The sequence below is a fragment of the Mixophyes fleayi genome, chromosome 6 (assembly GCF_038048845.1).
Source record: "Mixophyes fleayi isolate aMixFle1 chromosome 6, aMixFle1.hap1, whole genome shotgun sequence".
NCBI lineage: Eukaryota > Metazoa > Chordata > Amphibia > Anura > Limnodynastidae > Mixophyes > Mixophyes fleayi.
This window is the reverse complement of record NC_134407.1, coordinates 8,329,467-8,354,013: the sequence shown is the minus strand read 5'-3', so window position 1 is coordinate 8,354,013 and position 24,547 is coordinate 8,329,467. Positions and strand designations below refer to the sequence as shown.

Genomic DNA, 24,547 nt, shown 5'->3' with positions numbered 1-24,547 from the left:
TTTTTTCTTCAGGTAACTGGAGCCCAACATAACAGTGATGTCAAGCCATTTGTATCTTAATAGAGAATCAAAGACTTGTTTAATATAAAGCTTAACATAGATCAGGCTTACTGCTACATTGTTGGGGTGCTCCGGTTTTCTCCCACACTCCAAAAACATACTGATTGGTTAATTGACAGCTAACAAATTGACCCTAGTCTGTCTCTGTATGTGTGTGTGTATGTTAGGGAATTTAGACTGTAAGCCCCAATAGAGCAGGGACTGATGTGAGTGAGTTCTTTGTACAGCGCTGGGGAATTAGTGGCGCTATATAAATAAATGGTGATGATGATAGATACCACCATCTCTGATCTACAAGACATCTAGACAGAGACATATAATGCTCTTCTAAAGGCCTCTATTCATTACAAAACATATGCTGATATACACCATTGACCAATGAATATTCCATGGCCAAGAGAAAAAGTATGGCTCTCTACCTAAGCATCAGATTAAAGGTGCCATATGCACTCTTCTTCTACTTAGGCATGCCTGTCCTTCTGTCTATAGTGTCTGACATGCAGGTGTACTGTACCTGAGCAACAGGTTATATTAACTATTCAGTGTTAGCCCTAATTGTTGCGTTGGTCTCCATTTCTGACCAAGCTTGTGTTAAGAGTATCCTTGTCCACCCTTGACCAAGACTTTGGCTCATTTTCTGACACTGAACCAGTGCCACCCATCCTGATCTTTGGTCTGTCTCTGGCTACATTTGTATGCCTTCCCTTGATAACTGGTCCTTCATCTGATAACAGCTGTCTAGCAGGTCGAATCTGAAGTCCACATCCTGTGAGTGTCCGTCACCTCCTTGCAGGGATCCCTAATGAATTTCCGACTCCGCACCTCAGGTGAGCTAGTGTGATCTGCTAACGATATGATGGTTCCACAGTCTGCAACATCTCACACAGTTGGTGACAATAAACGTGTATCTCTTCATACTTATGTTATATGAATTCATTTGCAGTGGAAATAAAATCAGTTGTACTTCTATGATTGCATTTAAATTGTTGGCTTCAGCCCATGGGACCAGTAGACTTTCTAAATGTAAGTCACACTGGGGCTTTTCCCAACAAATGACCCTTCAAGTTACTGTCTTCTGGACCCAAGGAATAAAGTTTCTCTGTGAAATCTCTTGTTTCCCTAACCTATATGTTCCTGTTACATGTCTTCTTTAACTGTTAGAACAGTGTTTCCCAACTCCGGTCCTCAGGGGCCCCTAACAGTCTATGTTTTACATATCTCTTTGCTGGAGCACAGGTGTATTCATTACTGACTGACACATTTTGAAAGATCTACAGGTGGTATAATTATTTCACTTGTGACCTGGAAAACCTGCACTGTTAGGGGGCACTGAGGACTGGAGTTGGGAAACAGTGGGTTAGAAGATCATATTTCCTCACTTTCATTTAAAAAAATTTTATGCCTAGAATATACCCAAACATATTACTGTACACAGAGCTCAATGTCAACACTATGTATGGCTTAATGCGGAAATATCCGCTTACCCACTGACCACAGAGATCATGTGACATGAGAATCTACCAATGCTGGCAGCAAGGGAGAACTGAGACAGACTTCCTAGTAAAATTAAATATATACATAGTAAGAAAACTAAAGTTTTAGAACAGGAAGAAGTTACAGTGATAACATATATAAGGTAATTATTCCTGATTTAATTTTTTACAATGATATATTTAGTTTTACCTTTACCTGTTTGCCCATATAAGACTTTTAAAACAAAAATAGATTTACTTCACTATCTTTCCTAGGGATAGCCCTATCTGCCCTCAAAAGAAAAACAATGTAAAATCCACAAAGATGTTCAAAGGCTATTCTCGATCTATACAACATGTAACAAAACTGCGAAAAAAATCCCAAAGTTATAAATGATCCCAGTCATAAATGGTTGAAAATAAACAAGTAGTCATTTACCATTTTATAAAATTATCTAGTATTATGCTTACTTTTTTGTTTAGTAATCTATTTTCATTTTACCATTAACGAAAGGAAAGAATTCTGCTGTACAGTAGCCAGGTGTTGGAATGGTAATTTTAGATTTTAGAAGCTCCCTGGGTGTATTTTTTTTGGTGGTTTAATATCTGGCGGTAGGAGCTAAGATTGAGGTGGAGAGAATGAAGTAGAGAAGCTGTAAGTATTGAGTACGAACGACTGTTTAATATATTGCTATCTTTGTCACCCTCTGGCATAAATAATGCTGCTATAGTTTCCTCTTGTTATCTGAGGTATGATATGCAGTTTATCAAGATATTTCTCAAAGTTGCTTATACAAGTATTCACACCACTCATCCCATCGTCTCTGTCCATTTCTCACATACACTGATTTTTTTTTAAATAAAACTTCTGAAAAGAAAAAATATATACTGATATACTGCTATAAAATTCTTACTCTTTTAAAGAACCCAAAAAGACATGCAAAGATTTGATTATTAAGCAGCGAGATCCCTACCACAAAATTCCTAGACACAGAGATGGCTGTAACCAGTTAACTAAAGGTGGTTTGCAAAACAAATGAAAATTTACCAAATTATCTGTAAAAAAATGACTCTGACTCAAAATATCAAGAATGTTTGCATTTGAAAAAAACATGAGTTATCTAAGATGTGATTTGGGGATAAATGTATCATACCCCGGTTTTGTCAACTCCCGCGAGTTCGGCGTCTTCGGAGCCTAAATTTAAAGCGGCGCTGCGCTGTAAAGGGAAGTTTCCCTTTACAAGGCAGCGCCGCTTTAAATTCAAGCTGCGAAGACGCCGAACTCGCGGGAGTTGACAAAACCGGGGTATGATACATTTACCCCTTGGTCTTATTTGAAATGCAATTAAGTAAAAATAATAAAAAATAATAAAGATTAATAAAAGACATACTTTACTGTTACCAAGGCAGAGACTTATGAGACAAAGAAGAGGTAATAATTTATTGTATTGGCACTTAGTACAGAAATAACAGAATCTGGATGCTTAATATTAGCAATGGCAATGTTATCCTAATTATTATTATTATTATTATTATTATTATTATTATTATTATTATTACAATTTGGTATTAGGTGTTAAAAATAATTAATACATAGTAGGTTTTTTTTAATATTTCAAACTGAACAATATAAATTATAACAAAACAGAGAAAAGATCTAAACATTCCAGGTACCTGCTGTTAAATGGGCGGCATGAACCATAATGCGGACTCCCGGTTTCAGCTCGAAATGAACCATGTCTTGATTGAGTTTGTTAACAAAAACATCAGAGATCTAAAAAAAAAAAAGCAAATGTTAATTAACAAAAAGAAAATCTCGGCTATTAAGGCCTTTAGAAAATATAATTTACCCATTAACATCAAATGCAAAATAATGTTACTTGTTGAGCAAAGTATAGTATTTCGGTCTCATTTTTCTAAAATGGACTAATGACCAGTGGCATAAGTGAAACTTTGGGTGACCCATAGCAAAACATGGATGGGTCCCCAAGGTTTCTAGATGAGCGACACCCTTTCCCTCCTCTTACTTACCTTAACACCTCTTCTTCCTCCTCTGAGTGTCACTCTGCAGTTCTCTTTCTGCTCAGTGAGCAAGAGAACATGAGAGACCCCTTAATGTGATTTAAGAGCCCTGGGATGTTGGCTGGCACGCACAGCATTCTGGGGCTTCAAATTCCTAAAGCTGACCATGGACATCTGTGTCAGCTACATGGGCCCTGGCAGCTGATGGTTCCTGGCCGCCCCCTTAGCTACTGGCCCTGTAGTAGCTGCTTCTCCTGCTGCTCAGGTCATTGTACCACTGCTAATGACCTTTATAGGGACTGTAACCTAGTTTTGCATTTTATTGGTATACTTAAGTCTAGTCTAGCTATTTTTCTTTGTCAACCATGATTTTATTTTTTATTTTTTTAAATAATAATAATAATAATGTAGAATAAAATTATTTTCTCCAGGCGAAGCCATTACTAACAAAGGCACCTAATTCATAAAAAGGGGCGCTCACTTATTTCCAGCACACAATCACTTTAATTGGTTGCTATAACTTTGTCACAACACTTAAACACAATGAAAGTAGATTTGACCGATTTATTTTTGTTATTAGATAATATCGGATTTAACACAGTTTACAAACGAATAACATAGTTCAGTATGCTTTGTGATTTTGCAGGTGAATTAGATATATGCTTTGCAAACCACAACAGTTTTGTGTAACTTGTTAACATATTAATCTGCAGACTCATTGTCCACCTAAAAGGCTAAAATGTCAACTGAAAATCTATATAAGATTAGCAAACACCCTATCCAAACCCAACAGCATTACCGCACCAACATGAACAACTGGGTCACGCTCTTTGTAAATCTTAAACATATTTTCACATAATGTAATCAGGACAAATAAACGTATCAAAAACAATAAAAAACAACAACCATAAATCAAGGGAACCTGACACTACAGCACTGATTACCACCTCATATGAAAGACTACATGTAAATTTGCACCAAAAAGTCACCATTTAAAATAATGCAACCAAAACACGTCCCCGGATACAAAAAATATAGAACAGCCGCTACTTCCAAAAGACATAACACAAAGCCAGCAAAAGTCTCGCTCTCTACTCTTATAATAAATATAGAATTAATGTTGCAGTGTCAGCACTTTCCTTTTTCCTGCTCTCCAAATGACAGTAAGGAGCGCTGATCCCTCCGCCTCTCAGCTCGGCTCCCTGCGGAGATGGTGATATAGCTGTGCAGCCATTTATTAAGCTAGAAGTTCAATTTTATTCTATATCAAACTGTTTTAGTTTGTCAATCCCTTTATTATAAATACTTTCTGATATGTTCGATTTTAGAAATTTGGAGTCACCAGCCCATAAAACCATTTGGCAGCTGTTCTTTATTTCCTGGGATAGCCCTAGCTTCTAGGGAATGCTTGCTGGACATGTCTATATTTATGAATATAGATGAGTATTTATTTATGAATATTGAACATCGGCACAGTGTAGTGTTATTATGAATGATAATTAGCTTGTAATTATGAGAGTGTCAGAGCTCTGTATACCCCCTTCTGCCACCTCTGTATACCCCCTTCTGCCACCTCTTACTCACACCTCAATGTCAACATGCAGTATAGCCCACATCCCGAATTACGGCTCATGGTATCAACTGTACCTTTCCCTTACTTCTCTTGTCACGCTGACTAACGCAACTCTCAGCAGTCAGCTATCTCCTCTCCTTGTTTACTCTCTGCATTGCTCAGCAGAACAGGCACCAATTTTCCCCTTTCCACCACAATGGCGTTGTCCACCACCAGATAACGTTTAGTCCCTCTACCTACACTGTTTTCGTTTCATGACATTTCCATCCTGTACTTGTTGCACTCTTTAGGGTACATTACTAAACCTTCTGCAAAGGAATGTTGGAGATGTTGCCCAGAGCAACCAATTAGATTCTAGCTGTCATTTATCTAGAACATTACAGAAAATGATAGTTAGATTATGATTGGCTGCTATGGACAACACCTTTACAATTCGTTTTTAGAAGCTTCAGTAAATTTACCCCTATGTCTTGTCTCCTCTGGTATCAATCACCTCCTCCCTAGTTCTCTGTGCTGTTATCATTTGTGTAGTCTTCTCTTCCCTGATCAGATCTGCAGGTATCCGTCTCACCATATTTGCCAACTTTCTGTGCCTACCCTCAAGGAGAATCCGGAGGGAAGGTCACGTGGCGTGCGGTGCTTTTCCCTGCTGTATAATGCCTAGATTCATGGCAGTTTGCAGTGGAGCCTGAGGATGCAAACCTAGCCAGGATCCAAATGGACCACCTTGCATTGATTTTATCCCAATCAGTGCAGGGATGTCTGAAGGCATAGCCAAACAAACAATCAATGAGACCAATAATGTTTATATATAAGATTGGGACTGATGCCAAACTACGTCAGCCCCATCGTCTCTTCTCAGGTCCATATTATCCCCCCATTCTGCCATTTCATTCCATCAGCTTATGTACCCCACTTTTTATGAATTTTATTCTCTTTCCATTTGAACATCTCTCTATCCAGACTTAACTGTAGCCAAAGCCCCCCATTCTGACGTTATTCAGTTCGAGCAAAATTTGTCATTCAATTTGAACAGTTATTGCCTTAATTGGGATCAATCATTCCGTTTTATAGTCCATTCACGTCACTATCTTAGTGCCTACCATCTATTTGTTCTAGCACCTCATTGACTCATCATTCCTTTCAATCCATCACCTCCTGGTCTATCCTTCATTATGTAACACCCCCCTAGTGGTGTTTTAGTTAAACCTTTACCTCAGTGAATAGAGGAGGGGTCACCTAGAGGGTAAGATAGAAGTTTCTGAAAAGTTACATAAACTGGTTACCATGGTGATAACCCAGCCCAGCCTGTGAGACTAAGTGAGAGGAAGGAGGGGCTGTCATTAAGGTGGGATAGGAACTGAGAAGGGAGACACAAGAGGAGAGTTGTAGCTGGGGACCTGGGGTGGAAGCTCCCAGGCTCCCCCAGCATTGCCTGGAAGTCTGAGCATGGTGACTGAGCCAGGGCAAGGAATGTGTGCACTGGATGAGGGGGAGAACTCCATGCCCCTATAGATAACCCAAGAGAGAGGGGGACACTTTGCATGGAAGAGGCCCTGGAGTGAGGGCTGCTACAAGAGGCCTGGTAGCTGTAGTGTCAGATCCTGAGGCTGAGAGTACACAGAGTGACGTGTCAGAGCACAGGAGACATCATCCCCGCAGAGGAGGGGTGAGCTGCAGTTGAGAGGTACACAGAGTGTGTCAGAGCTGCATGGAGGAGAGGCTGCCTGCCTATTAGCATCCATGCATGTGCCCCTGCAGAAAGGGTATCTGCAGTGAGTATGGAGTGTAAGAGAGACCAATGATTTATGTTACATAACATCTGGATAACATTAAGAACTGTGCAGGAGGAGTAATGAGATATATTTGCAACCATATTCGTATTGCTCATTAAGAACTGTGCTGGAGAGAGTAAGGAGCTGTACATATATTTCTTTATTGCTGCAACCATTATGATTATCATGCTGGAGGAAGAGTGTAAATAAAGAGTTGAGTTTGTTATAGAGATGGTCTGGCGCCCAAATTATTGTGACTTCTATTTAGAGATGGGCGGGTCCGGTTCTCCGAGAACCGAACCCACCCGAACTTTGGGTATCCGAGTACCGAGCTGAGCAGCTCGGTACTCTCCCGCCCATTCCGAATCCAAATCGAGGCCGAACGTCATTGTGACGTCGTCGGATCTCGGGACTCGGTTCTCGCGATACTTCAACTTTATAAATACACGCCTCCACAGCAATCCATCGCCATTTGACAGAGGGAGAGAGCAGGGTGTAGTCATAGGCTAATTAGAGCAGGGACAGAGAATACCATATTGTTCTTGCAATTGCTCTAACCAAAATCGCTAGTGCAGAGAGGAGGATAGAGGTTTATTATTTTTTCTTCATATTTGGCACTCCCCAGCGCTTTTGGGGTGTCCCCCATAATTGTGCATTAATATTTCTGGCTGTCAAAAGTCATATCTGTCAGCAGTATCTACTAAATAATTTGTAGCACACCTCAGTGTTTTTGGGGTGTCCTCCCTAATTGTGCATTAATATTTCTGGCTGTCAAAAGTCATATCTGTCAGCAGTATCTACTCAATAATTTTTAGCACTCCTCAGTGTTTTTGGGGTGTCCTCCCTAATTGTGCATTAATATTTCTGGCTGTCAAAAGTCATATCTGTCAGCAGTATCTACTCAATAATTTTTAGCACTCCTCAGTGTTTTTGGGGTGTCCTCCCTAATTGTGCATTAATATTTCTGGCTGTCAAAAGTCATATCTGTCAGCAGTATCTACTCAATAATTTTTAGCACTCCTCAGTGTTTTTGGGGTGTCCTCCCTAATTGTGCATTAATATTTCTGGCTGTCAAAAGTCATATCTGTCAGCAGTATCTACTCAATAATTTTTAGCACTCCTCAGTGTTTTTGGGGTGTCCTCCCTAATTGTGCATTAATATTTCTGGCTGTCAAAAGTCATATCTGTCAGCAGTATCTACTCAATAATTTTTAGCACTCCTCAGTGTTTTTGGGGTGTCCTCCCTAATTGTGCATTAATATTTCTGGCTGTCAAAAGTCATATCTGTCAGCAGTATCTACTCAATAATTTTTAGCACTCCTCAGTGTTTTTGGGGTGTCCTCCCTAATTGTGCATTAATATTTCTGGCTGTCAAAAGTCATATCTGTCAGCAGTATCTACTCAATAATTTTTAGCACTCCTCAGTGTTTTTGGGGTGTCCTCCCTAATTGTGCATTAATATTTCTGGCTGTCAAAAGTCATATCTGTCAGCAGTATCTACTCAATAATTTTTAGCACTCCTCAGTGTTTTTGGGGTGTCCTCCCTAATTGTGCATTAATATTTCTGGCTGTCAAAAGTCATATCTGTCAGCAGTATCTACTCAATAATTTTTAGCACTCCTCAGTGTTTTTGGGGTGTCCTCCCTAATTGTGCATTAATATTTCTGGCTGTCAAAAGTCATATCTGTCAGCAGTATCTACTCAATAATTTTTAGCACTCCTCAGTGTTTTTGGGGTGTCCTCCCTAATTGTGCATTAATATTTCTGGCTGTCAAAAGTCATATCTGTCAGCAGTATCTACTCAATAATTTTTAGCACTCCTCAGTGTTTTTGGGGTGTCCTCCCTAATTGTGCATTAATATTTCTGGCTGTCAAAAGTCATATCTGTCAGCAGTATCTACTCAATAATTTTTAGCACTCCTCAGTGTTTTTGGGGTGTCCTCCCTAATTGTGCATTAATATTTCTGGCTGTCAAAAGTCATATCTGTCAGCAGTATCTACTCAATAATTTTTAGCACTCCTCAGTGTTTTTGGGGTGTCCTCCCTAATTGTGCATTAATATTTCTGGCTGTCAAAAGTCATATCTGTCAGCAGTATCTACTCAATAATTTTTAGCACTCCTCAGTGTTTTTGGGGTGTCCTCCCTAATTGTGCATTAATATTTCTGGCTGTCAAAAGTCATATCTGTCAGCAGTATCTACTCAATAATTTTTAGCACTCCTCAGTGTTTTTGGGGTGTCCTCCCTAATTGTGCATTAATATTTCTGGCTGTCAAAAGTCATATCTGTCAGCAGTATCTACTCAATAATTTTTAGCACTCCTCAGTGTTTTTGGGGTGTCCTCCCTAATTGTGCATTAATATTTCTGGCTGTCAAAAGTCATATCTGTCAGCAGTATCTACTCAATAATTTTTAGCACTCCTCAGTGTTTTTGGGGTGTCCTCCCTAATTGTGCATTAATATTTCTGGCTGTCAAAAGTCATATCTGTCAGCAGTATCTACTCAATAATTTTTAGCACTCCTCAGTGTTTTTGGGGTGTCCTCCCTAATTGTGCATTAATATTTCTGGCTGTCAAAAGTCATATCTGTCAGCAGTATCTACTCAATAATTTTTAGCACTCCTCAGTGTTTTTGGGGTGTCCTCCCTAATTGTGCATTAATATTTCTGGCTGTCAAAAGTCATATCTGTCAGCAGTATCTACTCAATAATTTTTAGCACTCCTCAGTGTTTTTGGGGTGTCCTCCCTAATTGTGCATTAATATTTCTGGCTGTCAAAAGTCATATCTGTCAGCAGTATCTACTCAATAATTTTTAGCACTCCTCAGTGTTTTTGGGGTGTCCTCCCTAATTGTGCATTAATATTTCTGGCTGTCAAAAGTCATATCTGTCAGCAGTATCTACTCAATAATTTTTAGCACTCCTCAGTGTTTTTGGGGTGTCCTCCCTAATTGTGCATTAATATTTCTGGCTGTCAAAAGTCATATCTGTCAGCAGTATCTACTCAATAATTTTTAGCACTCCTCAGTGTTTTTGGGGTGTCCTCCCTAATTGTGCATTAATATTTCTGGCTGTCAAAAGTCATATCTGTCAGCAGTATCTACTCAATAATTTTTAGCACTCCTCAGTGTTTTTGGGGTGTCCTCCCTAATTGTGCATTAATATTTCTGGCTGTCAAAAGTCATATCTGTCAGCAGTATCTACTCAATAATTTTTAGCACTCCTCAGTGGTTTGCGCTCAGAATGGATTCAAAGCAGTCCACATATGATCTAAATGAGCAACCAGGTTCTGTCACCAGTCCTGATGTTAGTGTTCCCAGTACGTCATCTGGCCAAGGCGATGTCAAACAACAGAGTGTTTTCAAATTAGTGCAAAAAACAAAAACCAAAAAAAAATTTACTGTATTGAAGCGAAAAAGAAGTGTAACTGAGCAAAAGTTAAGTGACGATAAAAAAAAAATTGCAAGCATGCCATTCTACACACGCAGTGGCAAAGAGAGAATGAGGCCTTCACCTTTGGCTATTAGTGGCAGATCCCAAAAAGTTACCCAGGCTACAATTGGTGCACAACTACTGTTACGCGTCAAAGCTGAGCTGCAAGATACCAGTGAGGCATTACAGGAGAATATTTGCTCTGATTCACAAATGACAACAATCCCTGTGGAGAGTCCATCCAACAGTGGGATGTCTAATCGTGAGCATTCTGCTGATGTGTGCCTTAATAGCCCGAGTGTAGCCGGTGATACCCAAATTGAGGATGCCACTTTGGAATTAGAAGAGGATGAGGGGGAGATTTGTGTAGGCGACGAGGGCGCTAATGAGGATGTTGATGAGGATGAGGTTGTTTGTGTAAGTCCTGCACCAGTGGCAGCAGTTCTGGCACGTGACAAGAAAAAGGCCATTGTCATGCCTGGGCATAAAACAAAAAAATCCACTTCTTATGTGTGGAATTATTTCTACCCAAATCCAGACAACAATTGTATAGCCATTTGTAGTGTATGTGAAGCCACAGTCAGTCGAGGGAGGGACCTTAACCATCTTGGAACCTCGTCTATGTTACGCCATTTAACGAGAGTTCATGGCAAAGTGTTGGGAAAAGCTGAAAGTTCTTCCCAAAAGAATACAAGCACTCCCTCATCAGCTAAGACCCTCCGCTCACCGACATACCGACGGCTACAAAATACACCCACCACACCATCCTCATCAATATCCTCAGTAGCGCTCGGAGTTAGCCCGGCATCCCACTTAAGGCTGGATGACTCCGGCACTATTATTGATTCCTCTGAAGAAAGCGTTAGTCCTGCTGCTGCTGTTGCTGCTGCTGGGGGTGAATCGTCATCCCAGAGGCAGGTGAATAAAATGAGCAGTCCTACATTTCAGCAATTAACTGTGAAACAATCATTTGCGAGGGGAAGCAAATATGACAGCAGTCACCCAGTCGCCAAGCGAATCACAGACGCCATGGCTGCAATGTTAGTGTTAGATCTGCGTCCAATCTCCACAATAAACGCAGCTGGTTTTTCACAGTTAATTGAGGTTTTGTGTCCGCGTTACAGAATTCCATCGCGACACCATTTCTCCCGTAAAGCTATTCCACAACTATACCAAAAAGTGTGTAAAAATGTAGAGATTGCGCTGAAAAATGCCATTCTGCCCACTGTTCACTTAACCACAGATATGTGGACAAGTGGAAGTGGCCAAACCAAAGACTATATGACTGTGACAGCCCACTGGGTTGGTCATTCACCTTCACCAGCAGGAACAGCAGCAGCATGTACACCACTACGTAACATTTGTCACAGGCAGGCCACTCTTTGTATCACCGGCTTCACTAACAGGCATACGGCTGACAATTTGTTACGCAAACTGAGAGATGTGATTGATGCATGGCTTATACCACTCGGACTCTCCCCAGGGTATGTCATTTCAGATAACGCCAACAATATAGTGCGAGCATTACAGCTGGGTGATTTCCAACATATTCCCTGTTTTGCTCACACCATCAACTTGGTGGTGCAGAGCTTCCTACGAAATAACCGTGAGGTGCAGGAGATGCTTTCGGTGGCCCGTAAAATTTCAGGCCATTTCAGGCATTCAGCCACAGCATGTAGGAGATTACAGCAGCTCCAAGAGCAGTTTAACTTGCCCTGCCACCAACTTAAGCAAGAGGTGGTAACTCGGTGGAATTCCACCCTGTACATGCTTCAGAGGATGGAGGAACAGCGCAAAGCCATCCAAGCATATTGCACAAGTCATGACATTGGGAAAGGAGGGGGGATGTATTTCACTCTTGCACAGTGGGGAATCCTTTCAGTGCTGTGCAAGGTGCTGAAACCATTTGAAGTTGTGACATGTGAGGTCAGTGCAGACTCTGCTAGTTTGAGCCAAGTCATTCCTTTAATTAGACTATTGGAAAAGCAGCTTGAGAAAATGAAGGAGGAGCTGAAAGCAAGCAATTCAGCAAAGTATGTTGGCCTTGTCGATCAAGTACTTAATTCGCTTCACAATGATCCTCGAGTTATTAAGATCTTGAACTCGGATCAGTACGTTTTGGCCACTGTGCTTGATCCAAGGTTTAAAACCTACATTGAGTCTTTACTTGTAAATGAGCGAGATGTGAACTTTTGCAAGGAGCTATTGCTCAGCAAGTTGGCCGCTGAACTGGGCCTCGGCTTGACGACGTGTCCTCCTTCACTTTCTCAAGCTGTTGCTCGTAAAAAATTAAATTTCCAAAAAAGAAGCAGGGAAGACACAGGGGGCAGACGAGAACAATTTAACATCTGGGCTGGTTTGAAGGATTTTTCAAAAAAAAGTGTCACTTTGCCCATAAGTCCATCCAATATGAGTATAAACATGCAAAGGATGGTGGAGGATTACTTTCAAGAGGTAGTTGATATGGAAATGTCAGACAGTCCCTTTCCTTACTGGGAAGAAAAGCAGGCCATTTGGAAACCCATGTACAAACTTGCTTTGCAATACCTAAGCTGCCCACCCTCCAGTGTGTACTCTGAACGAGTGTTCAGCACAGCAGGGAACTTAGTCAGTGATCGCCGTAGAAGGTTACTTCCCAAAAATGTGGAGAAAATGATGTTTATAAAAATGAACTACATCTTCCACGAGGAAGGCCTTCACCATCCAAGACATCCAAGCACTGACTGTTCTCTAATGGCGGATTCAAGCGGCGATGAATTGATAGTCTGTGATGATGACGTACACACTGATGAGGGTGAGGATGAAGCTGAAGATGATGCCGATAACATCTTTTTAAAACTTTCTATGTAAGTGTAGGGTGCAATCTACCCCCAAAGAGGAAAGGGACTTGTGGCATTTCCATATCACATACCATCTTGAAAGGCTGCTGTTAGGGCAATTTATCCTTAAGGGTAGGGTGTCATAGACAGAGTGACCCTAAACTGGCTTTGTCCATTTTTCATAATATTGTACAGTCTATAATGGCTGAATTTTTTAGTATTTTATACAAGTGGAGGGGGGCCTAGAGAGACAGAAACCAAACTGGCTTTCTCCATGTCAATTAATATTGTACAGTCTATAATGGCTGAATTTTTTGCTATTTTATACAAGTGGAGGGGGGCCTTGAGAGACAGAAACCAAACTGGCTTTTTCCATTTCTTTACATATTTAACTATAAGTGTAGGGTGTAATATACATTCAAAGACGATGGCTGCATTGCCAATATGCATAGATGGAGAGGAAGACAATCTGTTTTGTGTGTAGAATAGGCCTACCAACGAAGAATTAAACTGTTTTTTTGGATGATTTATTACCTCAACAATTAGATTACTTGTCTCTAAAACAGTTGGAGCACTAAATTGGGTTAATTTAGGCCCAAAAACATGGATTTTCCCAAAAAATAGCAAAACAAAACCAAACAAAACCAAAACCAAAACCAAAACACGCAATGGCGGTTTTGCAAAACCAAAACCAAAACACGACGGTAATCCAGATCCAAAACCGAATCCAAAACCAAAACACGGGGGTCAGTGACCATCTCTACTTCTATTACACTGCACCAAAGTGACATTACCTGTGTCCCACTAACTACAAAGAAACACCTGCATGTGCAGGGACCCCCTGATCATTTACACCCATGCCCATCAGCTAGCCAGGGCTTGAGAAGGAGGTGCACTGTGTACCCTTTGCACCCCACACTACACACAGTGACAGGGGGTTACAATTAGATCTCAGCACCTTATTAACTTATCATTTATTGAAAGTGTACAGTACTGTTCCATAGTTGCCAGTTATGCTATTTAACACTCAGCTCCTTGACATTCATTCAGTTTGAGTACCAAGCTCTTTAATCGCTCAGTCAGCTAGATGTTCTTCATTCATTCAAGTCATATACTCCTTCACTTGCTTCAAATTAGTTCTTCAATCCAGCCACACACCCCATTCCCTGGACCTTTGTTGAATTGTTACACTAATGCAATGCATAGATTTTTTTTTCACCACACTACCCAATTCTTCATTCAATCACAGCATTTCATTAACTCATTAATTTTAGAGATTTATGCACTGCTCCTTAGTTCTTATGATATCTAACTCCTTGCTCCCTACATATAATTAATATTGAATTAATGATCTCCATAGTCATTTAAAACACATAGACCGATTCGAGTTACTTAATAATTACAATGCCTAGACCCTCAAATCAGTCAGGCCCCAAGCTAAAAATTCAGAAACCTATTACTTTTTCACTCTCTGTATCAGGTACCGAAATAAGGGTCTGATAACCTCTCGTTCAATACCAGAAGGAAACCCGTGAGCTACTTTTATTAACAAATCATTAATTTTACGCTCCTATTTTTTCTCCATCTCTAGACTATGCAACTCTGAATCTTGCTCATCTTATCAAAAAATCCAGTCACTATTTTAAGATACAAAAATCCCCTTTTCTCTTATTCAGCAATGATCATAAGTATGCATGCTTTCTGTCTTGCAAACAATACTTTGATTTGTCCTTTTATTTTATCCTTTGAGTAGGCGCTCAATCGGCTAGCTTAATTCATCACATTGGGCCAAAGATTTCTTTAATATGTTTAGTCCAAATGTTCATTAATCTTCTGGTCTTTCTGATGCTCAATAGGTAGATCCCTCATGTAATTAAAAACTAGCTAGTTCTTCTTTGGTGCGCATCTCTTTGCAGTTGCTACAATGAAAATCCTTCACAAACTTGCAATCTTGTCTTAAAATTCTCCTGATTATGTTAATGTGGAGCGATACGCTCCATCTCCCACCTTGGTACTGGTATTCCCTGTATTCTAGTGAAGACAGAAAATTGGGCAGCCTCCAGCCATCCGCATCGCTCTACTGAGCATGCACAGACATGAAGTTTGTCTCTCAGCAGGTTCTTCCAGTGAAAGTTGAACTGTCAAGACCTTATAACTGGAGCTGCATCCTTTTGTATAAACTTACTTATATATAGATATATAAAATGAGCAGAGGCACAAAAATATATATAAGCAACCTGTTCTCTGACATTACCCACAATATAAGCTTACTATCATCTGCATATATAAATGTACTATAATAGAGTTAAGTACATTAACTGCACAAGCTTGTTATACTGCCTGTCTGTTACAGTCAGTATCAACTGTAAGCAACTGTATATATCATCTGTTACAACATGTTCTGAAAAAATTGGTTAAGTCTAAAAGCTTTTTGTGGTTTAACATCTACCACCAAAGCCGCTGACATCTATTACATATAACAGCACAAGTGCCCTGATTATAGGTTTCCTTTCAATAGATTACCTGTTCATGCTCTATCTTATTTACAGAGAATTTTTAACCTTATTAAATATTGCTATGATTGGTGTTATTGCCATTGATTTTTAAGGCACCACAGTGCTCCACAGCTCAAGAGTTGTGAGAGAAGTTTTGTGAGTGTGACTCGAAGTTGAGATTGGACAGTTGTAAGTGGTGTGAAGTATAGGCAGGAGTAGGGTGGTCTCATTTAAGCTCTGAGCTTTCAGAGACCGTTTTAAAGATTTGAAGGTCCTGGGAGGGTCTAATCAGGCATGCTAGGAATATATGTAGGTGGATAGTGTCACATGAGAAGTTTTAAGAGTGAGCGGTAGCTATAAAGGAGGAGGTACAGTGCAGGCCAGAGTTAGATATGCTGAAGGGTGTGAGCTAAGGTGTTTCAAGATGATATTTGGGATGTATGAAAGACTGGAGTTGCTGAGTTCTTTGTAGGTGGGAGTAAGTGGATAACAGAAGACATGAGCAGGCAGTTCAGAGATTTGCACAGTAGGTTGGTGGATGTGTAGTGACAGGAGAGGAAGGCCAATCTTGACAGACCATTTAGGATTGACTGAAGCATAGACAGATGTGAGGTGGAGTGCCATATAAAAGGAGGTAGTAGTAGTAGTAGTCAAGTTAGAAGGGTATGGAAATGGTGTATTCTAGCAACATTTGAAAGGTAAAATACTGTGAGAGAGATTTTGACAGTGGGGGAAATTTGAGGGGAGACTTCGGGAGAAGAGAAGATGATTAGGTCTGTTTTGGACATGGGTAGGGAAGAGATCAGAGGAGAAGAGGTAGATTTGGGTGTCATCAGCATAGAGGTGGTACCTACCGAATAAGCAAATTAGTTCACCAAGAGAAGAGGAGTAAGGTATAGAAGTACAAGTTAGGCTGATGGATTAACATACGTCCTTCTATATTCCAGACATACTTTTACTTACATTATCATATTGAATCCCATAAATTATAATATGTCCCTGTCATTCCATGTATAATCTCACAATGCTTACTTTGAAGACATAAAATAAGTCATTAAACCAGGGTCAATTTTGTCATTGGCCAATTAACTGCAATTCCCTCTGGCTCTGGGCTCTACAGGTTATTTATTTAATTAAATGATACATGATATTGTAATGAATGCACATGTCATTGTGGGCATTGTAGCGCATCAAGGCCACCCATGTCATATTACAGATAAAGGGCCTGATTTTTTAAGGAAAGGAAAGCAAAAAAATTAGTAACTTTGAACCTTGGAAAAACCATGTTGCAATTCGAGGGGTTTATTACTTTGCACATAAGGAAAATACTGGCTGTTTTTTCATGTAGCACACAAATACTTGATAGCTTTGTACACTGACATTAAGGGGTATATTTACTAAACTGCAGGTTTGAAAAAGTGGAGATGTTGCCTAAAGCAACCAATCAGATTCAAGCTGTCATTTTGTAGAATGCACTAAATAAATGAAAGCTACCCCAATTATAAATCTGTTCTCACATTTTAAACTTATCTCTAGCTCCAATGCAACATGGTTTTGCTAAGGTTCAAAGTTACTCATTTTTTTTGCTTTTTTTTTTTATCAATCAGGTAATTTCTGAGTAACAAAATATATCTGCCAGTCATTTTGAAATGTTGGCAATATTGCCATGTGCCACTAACTTTTACTTGCATCCAAGCCAAAAGTTCTATCTACCCTCCCCCCTTCACTTAACTCTTTGTTGTCAGTCGCATGTATAAGCAGATGTTGTATGATCATGCAGACTTCTGTCTTACTTCTATAGAAATATCGTCATTTCCTCTTTAGGAATATGTAATTGGGTTTGATTCAGGTAGGGGAGTTTGGTGTCGCAGCTGTGATACATAAAGTGTTGTTGTTGTTTTTTATTACAGCTGTGGATTATGATGTTCAAGAAATGGCGTAAAATGCTAAATGTGATTATGCAAACTCACAAAGATGATTTTATTTGTGTTGTGTTTGACAAATCCATCCATCTGCTAAAACAAATCCTGCGGGAGCAGGAGAAGAGACTGCAGAGGTTTCGACTTTCTGTACTTTGCTTTAACATTTTTTCATTCAAAGGACAAACCAATTAGAAAAATGGTAAATAAGAATCCTCAGGACCATCATCATCTAAGATAGGACCGCAGGAGATAAAGTGCTATAAAGTGGAATAAAGCCCCTCAAAATAAAAGCTTGTTTTCAAGACCCATAAAAGAGGTACTCATTCAGAGAAGTGAACATTTCGAGAACATGCTTGCTGACGGTGGGCTGCCATGTTGATCTCTCTCGCAGTAGGTGGTACTACAAATGCTGAGAGAAAGGAAAATTCTATAACAAAGAAAATGTTTTGTTTAATGCAAAACAATGTGATCAGTACAGGAAGTAAAAAGTCTGCTGTATCATACATTGCGGCTACAGCGTTCCAATTTAAAAATTCGCAGTTCACATTTGCTGTGATGTTTGTCATTAAGAACAGACAAAAAGTATAAATTTAAGCTTGGACACATATAAGCCAGTTTGCACATGATGTGCTAAACGCCTCAAACAAAGGCGACCCCATTTTTATAATGAGTCTAATATTCCTATAATCTTCTAATTGATTTGATGAACCGCTTGCAGCCTCTCTTATTGTTGCTGATGGATAATTTTTGGGTTTTAGGCTTGTATGCAGCTCCAAAAATTCTGTTTGCTGCAATTCCGGCAAATTGTGGCACAAATTGCATCAAAATTAATTTTTTCCAATCCTGCTTGAAAATCGTGATTTGCTTCTTTTCGCCGTGTCCTAGGCTCTGATTAACCCACGGCCGCTTCCTAGCAGTCATCAAAACCTCCATGGGAGCAACTATGCCAACCCGGTGGCTCCAGTATAATGGCCATGAATCCCCTGTCGATTATACCAAGTTTAAAAAGAAATGAACACAATTTTCAACTAAACTTCAAATTAATAAAGCCTCCTTAAACTCTCATTCACCACTGAATTCATTTTTTTTTTTAAAAAAATCCCCCAAATCTCTCCAAAAAAGGCCAACACCACCACTTAAACTTTTTAGAAGTTTCAGCAACTCTGCCCCTTATGCTTTTCAGCTTTCGATATCTGGCGCTTAGAGGTTTTTTTTCTGGTCTCTAAGCATTCTCTCCTAACTCTTCTTAATGTTCAGAATTAAATGTGTTGTCAGGAGAAGGAATAATCCTGTAATAGGTCTCATTTTTCATGAGTCATTTTTCACCAAGGACAAGGAATGAATAGTAACATCTAATTAGCAAGAAAGATTAATATTCCTGCGATTAGTGATAGACACTTAAGTTTGATTTAGGTCAGTGGTTGCAGCGGAGTCAACTTACCAGCGCCAACTCAGCATTTAAACCATCAGTGATTTCTGGAGAACGGGCCCAGAGAGACCCTAATCCTCGGTCCCGTACCTGATTCACTAGTGCATTTGGATTTTCTTATTAAGCAGGATCTAGGTCAAAGATATTAAAAGCAGCATAACAAATTAGATAATGTTTTATTGCAGACGTGGAACGTGTCCAATTTCAGGAGTAATTATTACGGAGCTCAAAGAAACATTCCAAGACTTTGTCCTTCGCGACGAGGACCAATTTCAGCGTAGAAGAAACTGCTTCATTGCACTTTTAATTCCTGATTCAGAAAAGAGCAGTAAAGTGAAAACTTACTTTGACAAGAATACACAGCATGTGTTATATTGTATATTTCTGCTGTGCATGTTATAGCAAATAATAAAATAAATAAATTGAAAGCTTTCAACCCTAATCCACACTCTTCTGGCAGCTGCTCTCTTGTCGAACAAGGTGTCGGCACCACTGCTCGAAGTGGGGCAGAAGGTGCAAGTATGACACACCGGCACTTACCCCACTGCCTATTCACCTGCTGCTGAAGAGCATGTGAGCATAATACTGGCTGGTGTCAGAGGGCTGCATAGGAGGCTGGTGTCAGAGAGCTGCGGGGTGGCTGGTGTCAGAGGACTGTGGGATGGCTGGTGTCAGAGGACTGTGGGGTGGCTGGTGTCAGAGAGCTGCGGGGTGGCTGGTGTCAGAAGACTGCGGGGTGGCTGGTGTCAGAGGACTGCGAGGTGTCTGGTGTCGGAGGGCTGCGGGGTGGCTGGTGTCAGAGGGCTGCAGGGTGGCTGGTGTCAGAGAGCTGCTGAGGAGGCTGGTGTCAGAGGACTGCGGGGTCTCTGGTGTCAGAGAGCTGCTTAGGAGGCTGGTGTCAGAGGGCTGCAGGGTGGCTGGTGTCAGAGAGCTGCTGAGGAGGCTGGTGTCAGAGGGCTGCAGGGTGGCTGGTGTCAGAGAGCTGCTGAGGAGGCTGCTGTCAGAGGACTGCCAGAGTGGCTGGTGTAAGAGGGCTGCAGGGTGGCTGGTGTCAGAGAGCTGCATAGGAGGCTGGTGTTAGAGGGCTGCCGGAGTGGCTGGTGTTAGAAGACTGCGGGGTGGCTGGTGTCAGAGGACTGTGGGGTGGCTGGTGTCAGAGGACTGTGGGGTGGCTGGTGTCAGAGGACTGTGGGGTGGCTGGTGTCAGAGAGCTGCGGGGTGGCTGGTGTCAGAAGACTGCGGGGTGGCTGGTGTAAGAGAGCTGCAGGGTGGCTGGTGTCAGAGAGCTGCATAGGAGGCTGGTGTTAGAGGGCGGCAGGGTGGCTGGTGTCAGAGGGCTGCAGGGTGGCTGGTGTCAGAGAGCTGGATAGGAGGCTGGTGTTAGAGGGTTGTCAGAGTGGCTGGTGTAAGAGGGCTGCGGGGTGGCTGGTGTCAGAGAGCTGCATAGGAGGCTGGTGTTAGAGGGCTGTCAGAGTGGCTGGTGTAAGAGGGCTGCGGGGTGGCTGGTGTCAGAGAGCTGCATAGGAGGCTGGTGTTAGAGGGCTGTCAGAGTGGCTGGTGTAAGAGGGCTGCGGGGTGGCTGGTGTCAGAGAGCTGCATAGGAGGCTGGTGTTAGAGGGCTGTCAGAGTGGCTGGTGTAAGAGGGCTGCGGGGTGGCTGGTGTCAGAGGGCTGCGGGTGGCTGGTGTCAGAGGGCTGCGGACTGGCTGCTGTCAGAGAGCTGCTTAGGTGGCTGCTGACAGAGGGCTGCCAGAGTGGCTGGTGTAAGAGGGCTGCGGGGTGGCTGGTGTCAGAGAGCTGCATAGGAGGCTGGTGTTAGAGAGCTGCTGGAGTGGCTGGTGTCAGAGGGCTGCGGAGTGGCTGGTGTCAGAGGGCTGGGGGGTGGCTGGTTTCAGAGAGCTGCTTAGGAGGCTGGTGTCAGAGGGCTGCGGGGTGGCTGGTGTCAGAGGGCTGCGGACTGGCTGCTGTCAGAGAGCTGCTTAGGTGGCTGCTGACAGAGGGCTGCCAGAGTGGCTGGTGTAAGAGGGCTGCGGGGTGGCTGGTGTCAGAGAGCTGCATAGGAGGCTGGTGTTAGAGGGCTGCAGGAGTGGCTGGTGTCAGAGGGCTGCGGGGTGGCTGTTGTCAGAGGGCTGTGGGGTGGCTTGGGTCAGAGAGCTGCAGGGGAGGCTGGTGTCAGAGAGCTGCTTAGAAGACTGGTGTCAGAGGGCTGCTGGGTGTCTGGTGTCAGAGGACTGCGGGGTGGCTGGTGTTGGAGGGCGGCAGGGGTGACTGGTGTCAGAGAGTGGCAGCGTTGGCTGGTGACGGAGGGTGGCAGGGGTGACTGGTGTCAGAGGACTGCAGAAGTGGCTGGTGTCGGAGGGCGGCAGGGGTGACTGGTGTTGAAGGGCATCAGGGTTGGCTGGTGTCAGGTTGATGGGTTCATTAGTAGGGTTGGGGCTTGAACTGCACAGCAATGTGTCTGGCTGCAGCATCTTGTAGCTCTGTGTGTGTAAAGCATTTTAAGTGAGCTACTTCTGGAGAAGCCCCCTGACCTAGAGTTACTGAATTACTGTTTATAATGTACAAAGAGCATATCTCCCAACTGTCCTGATTTCAGCAGGACTGTCCTGATCTTAAGGGGTCTGTCCAGCTGTCCCGTTCAGGGACATGTTTGTCCCATGGATGGGAATGGTGGGGGAAGAGAGTGTATGTAATTGGTGCTAGGCTCCTCTGAGGGTGTGGCCACGCCCCTGTTGTGGCATGACCACACCCCTATTTTGCCATGGCCATGCCCCTTGTCCCACTGGTGAGGACAGAAATGTTGAGAGGTATGATAGTGGAGGGCATCAGTCTACATCAGTCAGATGTGTACATGGGAGCAGCAGGAACATCTGTAGAATCCACCTGTGGGATTTCATGTTTTTCATTTTACAACGACAATTTTACAGTCAAAACAATGAAAGTATCAAAGCCTAAAGTAGAAGCAGTAAGTCTGTGTATGCATGTACTTATATCTGCAGTGAGTCTATGTATGCACGTACTTATATCTGCAGTGAGTCCATGTATGCACATACTTATATCTGCAGTGAGTCTGTGTATGCACGTACTTATATCTGCAGTGAGTCTATGTATGCACGTACTTATATCTGCAGTGAGTCCATGTATGCACGTACTTATATCTGCAGTGAGTCTATGTATGCACGTACTTATATCTGCAGTGAGTCCATGTATGCACATACTTATATCTGCAGTGAGTCTGTGTATGCACGTACTTATATCTGCAGTGAGTCTATGTATGCACGTACTTATATCTGCAGTGAGTCTATGTATGCACGTACTTATATCTGCAGTGAGTCTGTGTATGCACGTACTTATATCTGCAGTGAGTCTATGTATGCACGTACTTATATCTGCAGTAAGTCTGTGTATGCATGTACTTATATCTGCAGTGAGTCTATGTATGCACGTACTTATATCTGCAGTGAGTCCATGTATGCACGTACTTATATCTGCAGTGAGTCTGTGTATGCACGTACTTATATCTGCTGTGAGTCCATGTATGCACGTACTTATATCTGCAGTGAGTCCATGTATGCATGTACTTATATCTGCAGTGAGTCCGTGTATGCACGTACTTATATCTGCAGTGAGTCCATGTATGCACGTACTTATATCTGCAGTGAGTCTGTGTATGGACGTACTTATATCTGCAGTGAGTCTATGTATGCACGTACTTATATCTGCAGTGAGTCTGTGTATGCACGTACTTATATCTGCAGTGAGTCTGTGTATGCACGTACTTATATCTGCAGTGAATGGGCCGGTTATTTTAACCCTTACCGCTCCACACCAGTATCAGCTGCTCCGACTCATTTACCTGTGCACAAAATTAAACAATTTACTTCCTAAATATTAATTATTTCTGATGCCATGTAGTATGTGTTCTATCAAACTATATGGTGTTAAAAATGATTTAAAATTAATTTCCCACTATCAAAATCCTTAAAACTTCTAGGGCCCCCCAGGACCCTGGCCATTCTCTTCCTTTTCCCATTCCAGCACTTCTAAATTCCCACTTTGACCGCTGGTCGGCACTTTACGTAGGTTCCCAAGTACGCCAGCACGTCGTGAGGACAGGATGTCTGAGTTACAATTTTCCACCTCGATTAGTTTGAACACAATAAATGACTTCAGGTAATGATTCGGCAAGAAAACCAACATTGGGTCCTCAGCACGACTAGATGAGATTTGACTCATCACTGGTTATCAATACATGAGACGATGGTTACTAGTTAATAAGCAGTAAGCGGAGGACTTACACTTGTGAAAATGCTCTTGTTCATCTCAATACTCCGTGTAATAAACTAAATGAAGGGCGATTGATCTGACCTGACGGGCATACTGCTGCTGCTGCAGGATTTTCCAATTTTTGCATTCATTTCTTTATCCAAGGTTCTTGCTGCCTGTTCCTCTCTTTATGACCATCGAGACTTTGGGATTAAATCAAGAACACATTTCTCAGGAATGTAATATTCCAGCGAGTGCCACGGGGGATCTTGTTTAGTCATACATTTTTAGCTACTAAATTTTTGAATTGCATTCATGCCCAATTTATAAGGTGCTGGGAGTATAATCATTGTTTGATATGACTTCTCTTTTCAGTGGTTCGGTCATATAGGCACAGTGGAGGCAGCCATTTTGTGTGATGGACTGATACTCCCCCACAACCAGTGACTTTCATTCAGTCATTTGGTGGATAGAACAAAGTCCATCAATCTTTCCGGGATTCGGTGGCATTATGGAGGCACAAGTGAGCTGACAGACTCAGGATATTAGGTCAGGTCACGGCTGCTTTGTTTGTGTGCAGGCAGCCGGCACACTTTCATATGTGTCTAAATGACTACAAGGTGCTTGGACATACCTGTCAGAAGACACAGGGGTAAATTTAGTAAACCTTCTAAATAGAAAAAGCGAAGACTTTTCCCACAGCCACCAGTCAGATCCTAGGTGCAAATAATACAGTATTAATCCATAAAATAATACAACTAATGTACAAAGTGAGCAGACTGATACACTTAGATCCGGACCACCCAAGTTATGGGCCTGAGCTGCCCTGCTACAAATCACGTTTACTGCTTAGAGATACTGAAGAATAAACATGGAGGGGCATGATGATGATGATGATGAGGGGCATCACACCCCCACTTCAGTCTTTACGGCCACTCGTGTCTTTATTATTACACGCTGACAGCTCTGTGATATGAAATGTACATTAAATAAATGTGTATCAAATGCTACTTACTGCAGAGCTAAATAATAAACCACTTAAGGGGAGGTGCTTCCATAATAAAGGGGAGGTGCTTCCCTAATAGAAGGGAGGGCTTCCCTAATAGGGGGAGGATCTTCCCTAATAGAGGAGAGGTGCTTCACTAATAGGATGGAGGTGCTTCCCTAATAGGGGGAGGTGCTTCACTATTAGGATGGAGGTGCTTCCCTAATAGGGGGAGGTGCTTCACTAATAGGATGGAGGTGCTTCCCTAATAGGGGGAGGTGCTTTACTAATAGGATGGAGG

At 42.0% G+C, this 24,547-nt stretch overlaps 1 protein-coding gene across 8 annotated transcripts in view; it reads right to left on the bottom strand.

Moving 5' to 3' along the window:
• The window catches only part of SORCS1 (sortilin related VPS10 domain containing receptor 1), a 459,666-nt gene that overhangs the window by 32,959 nt on the left and 402,160 nt on the right, over positions 1 to 24,547 (bottom strand). For all 8 annotated transcript variants that reach the window (XR_012693296.1, XM_075215731.1, XM_075215724.1 and 5 more), the window contains exon 24: positions 3,207 to 3,306. Coding sequence is in view for 7 of the 8 variants with exons in the window: in XM_075215731.1 (XP_075071832.1) it covers positions 3,207 to 3,306 (100 nt within the window). In the remaining variant the exon portion in view is untranslated. The remainder of the gene's footprint in view (positions 1 to 3,206; positions 3,307 to 24,547) is intronic.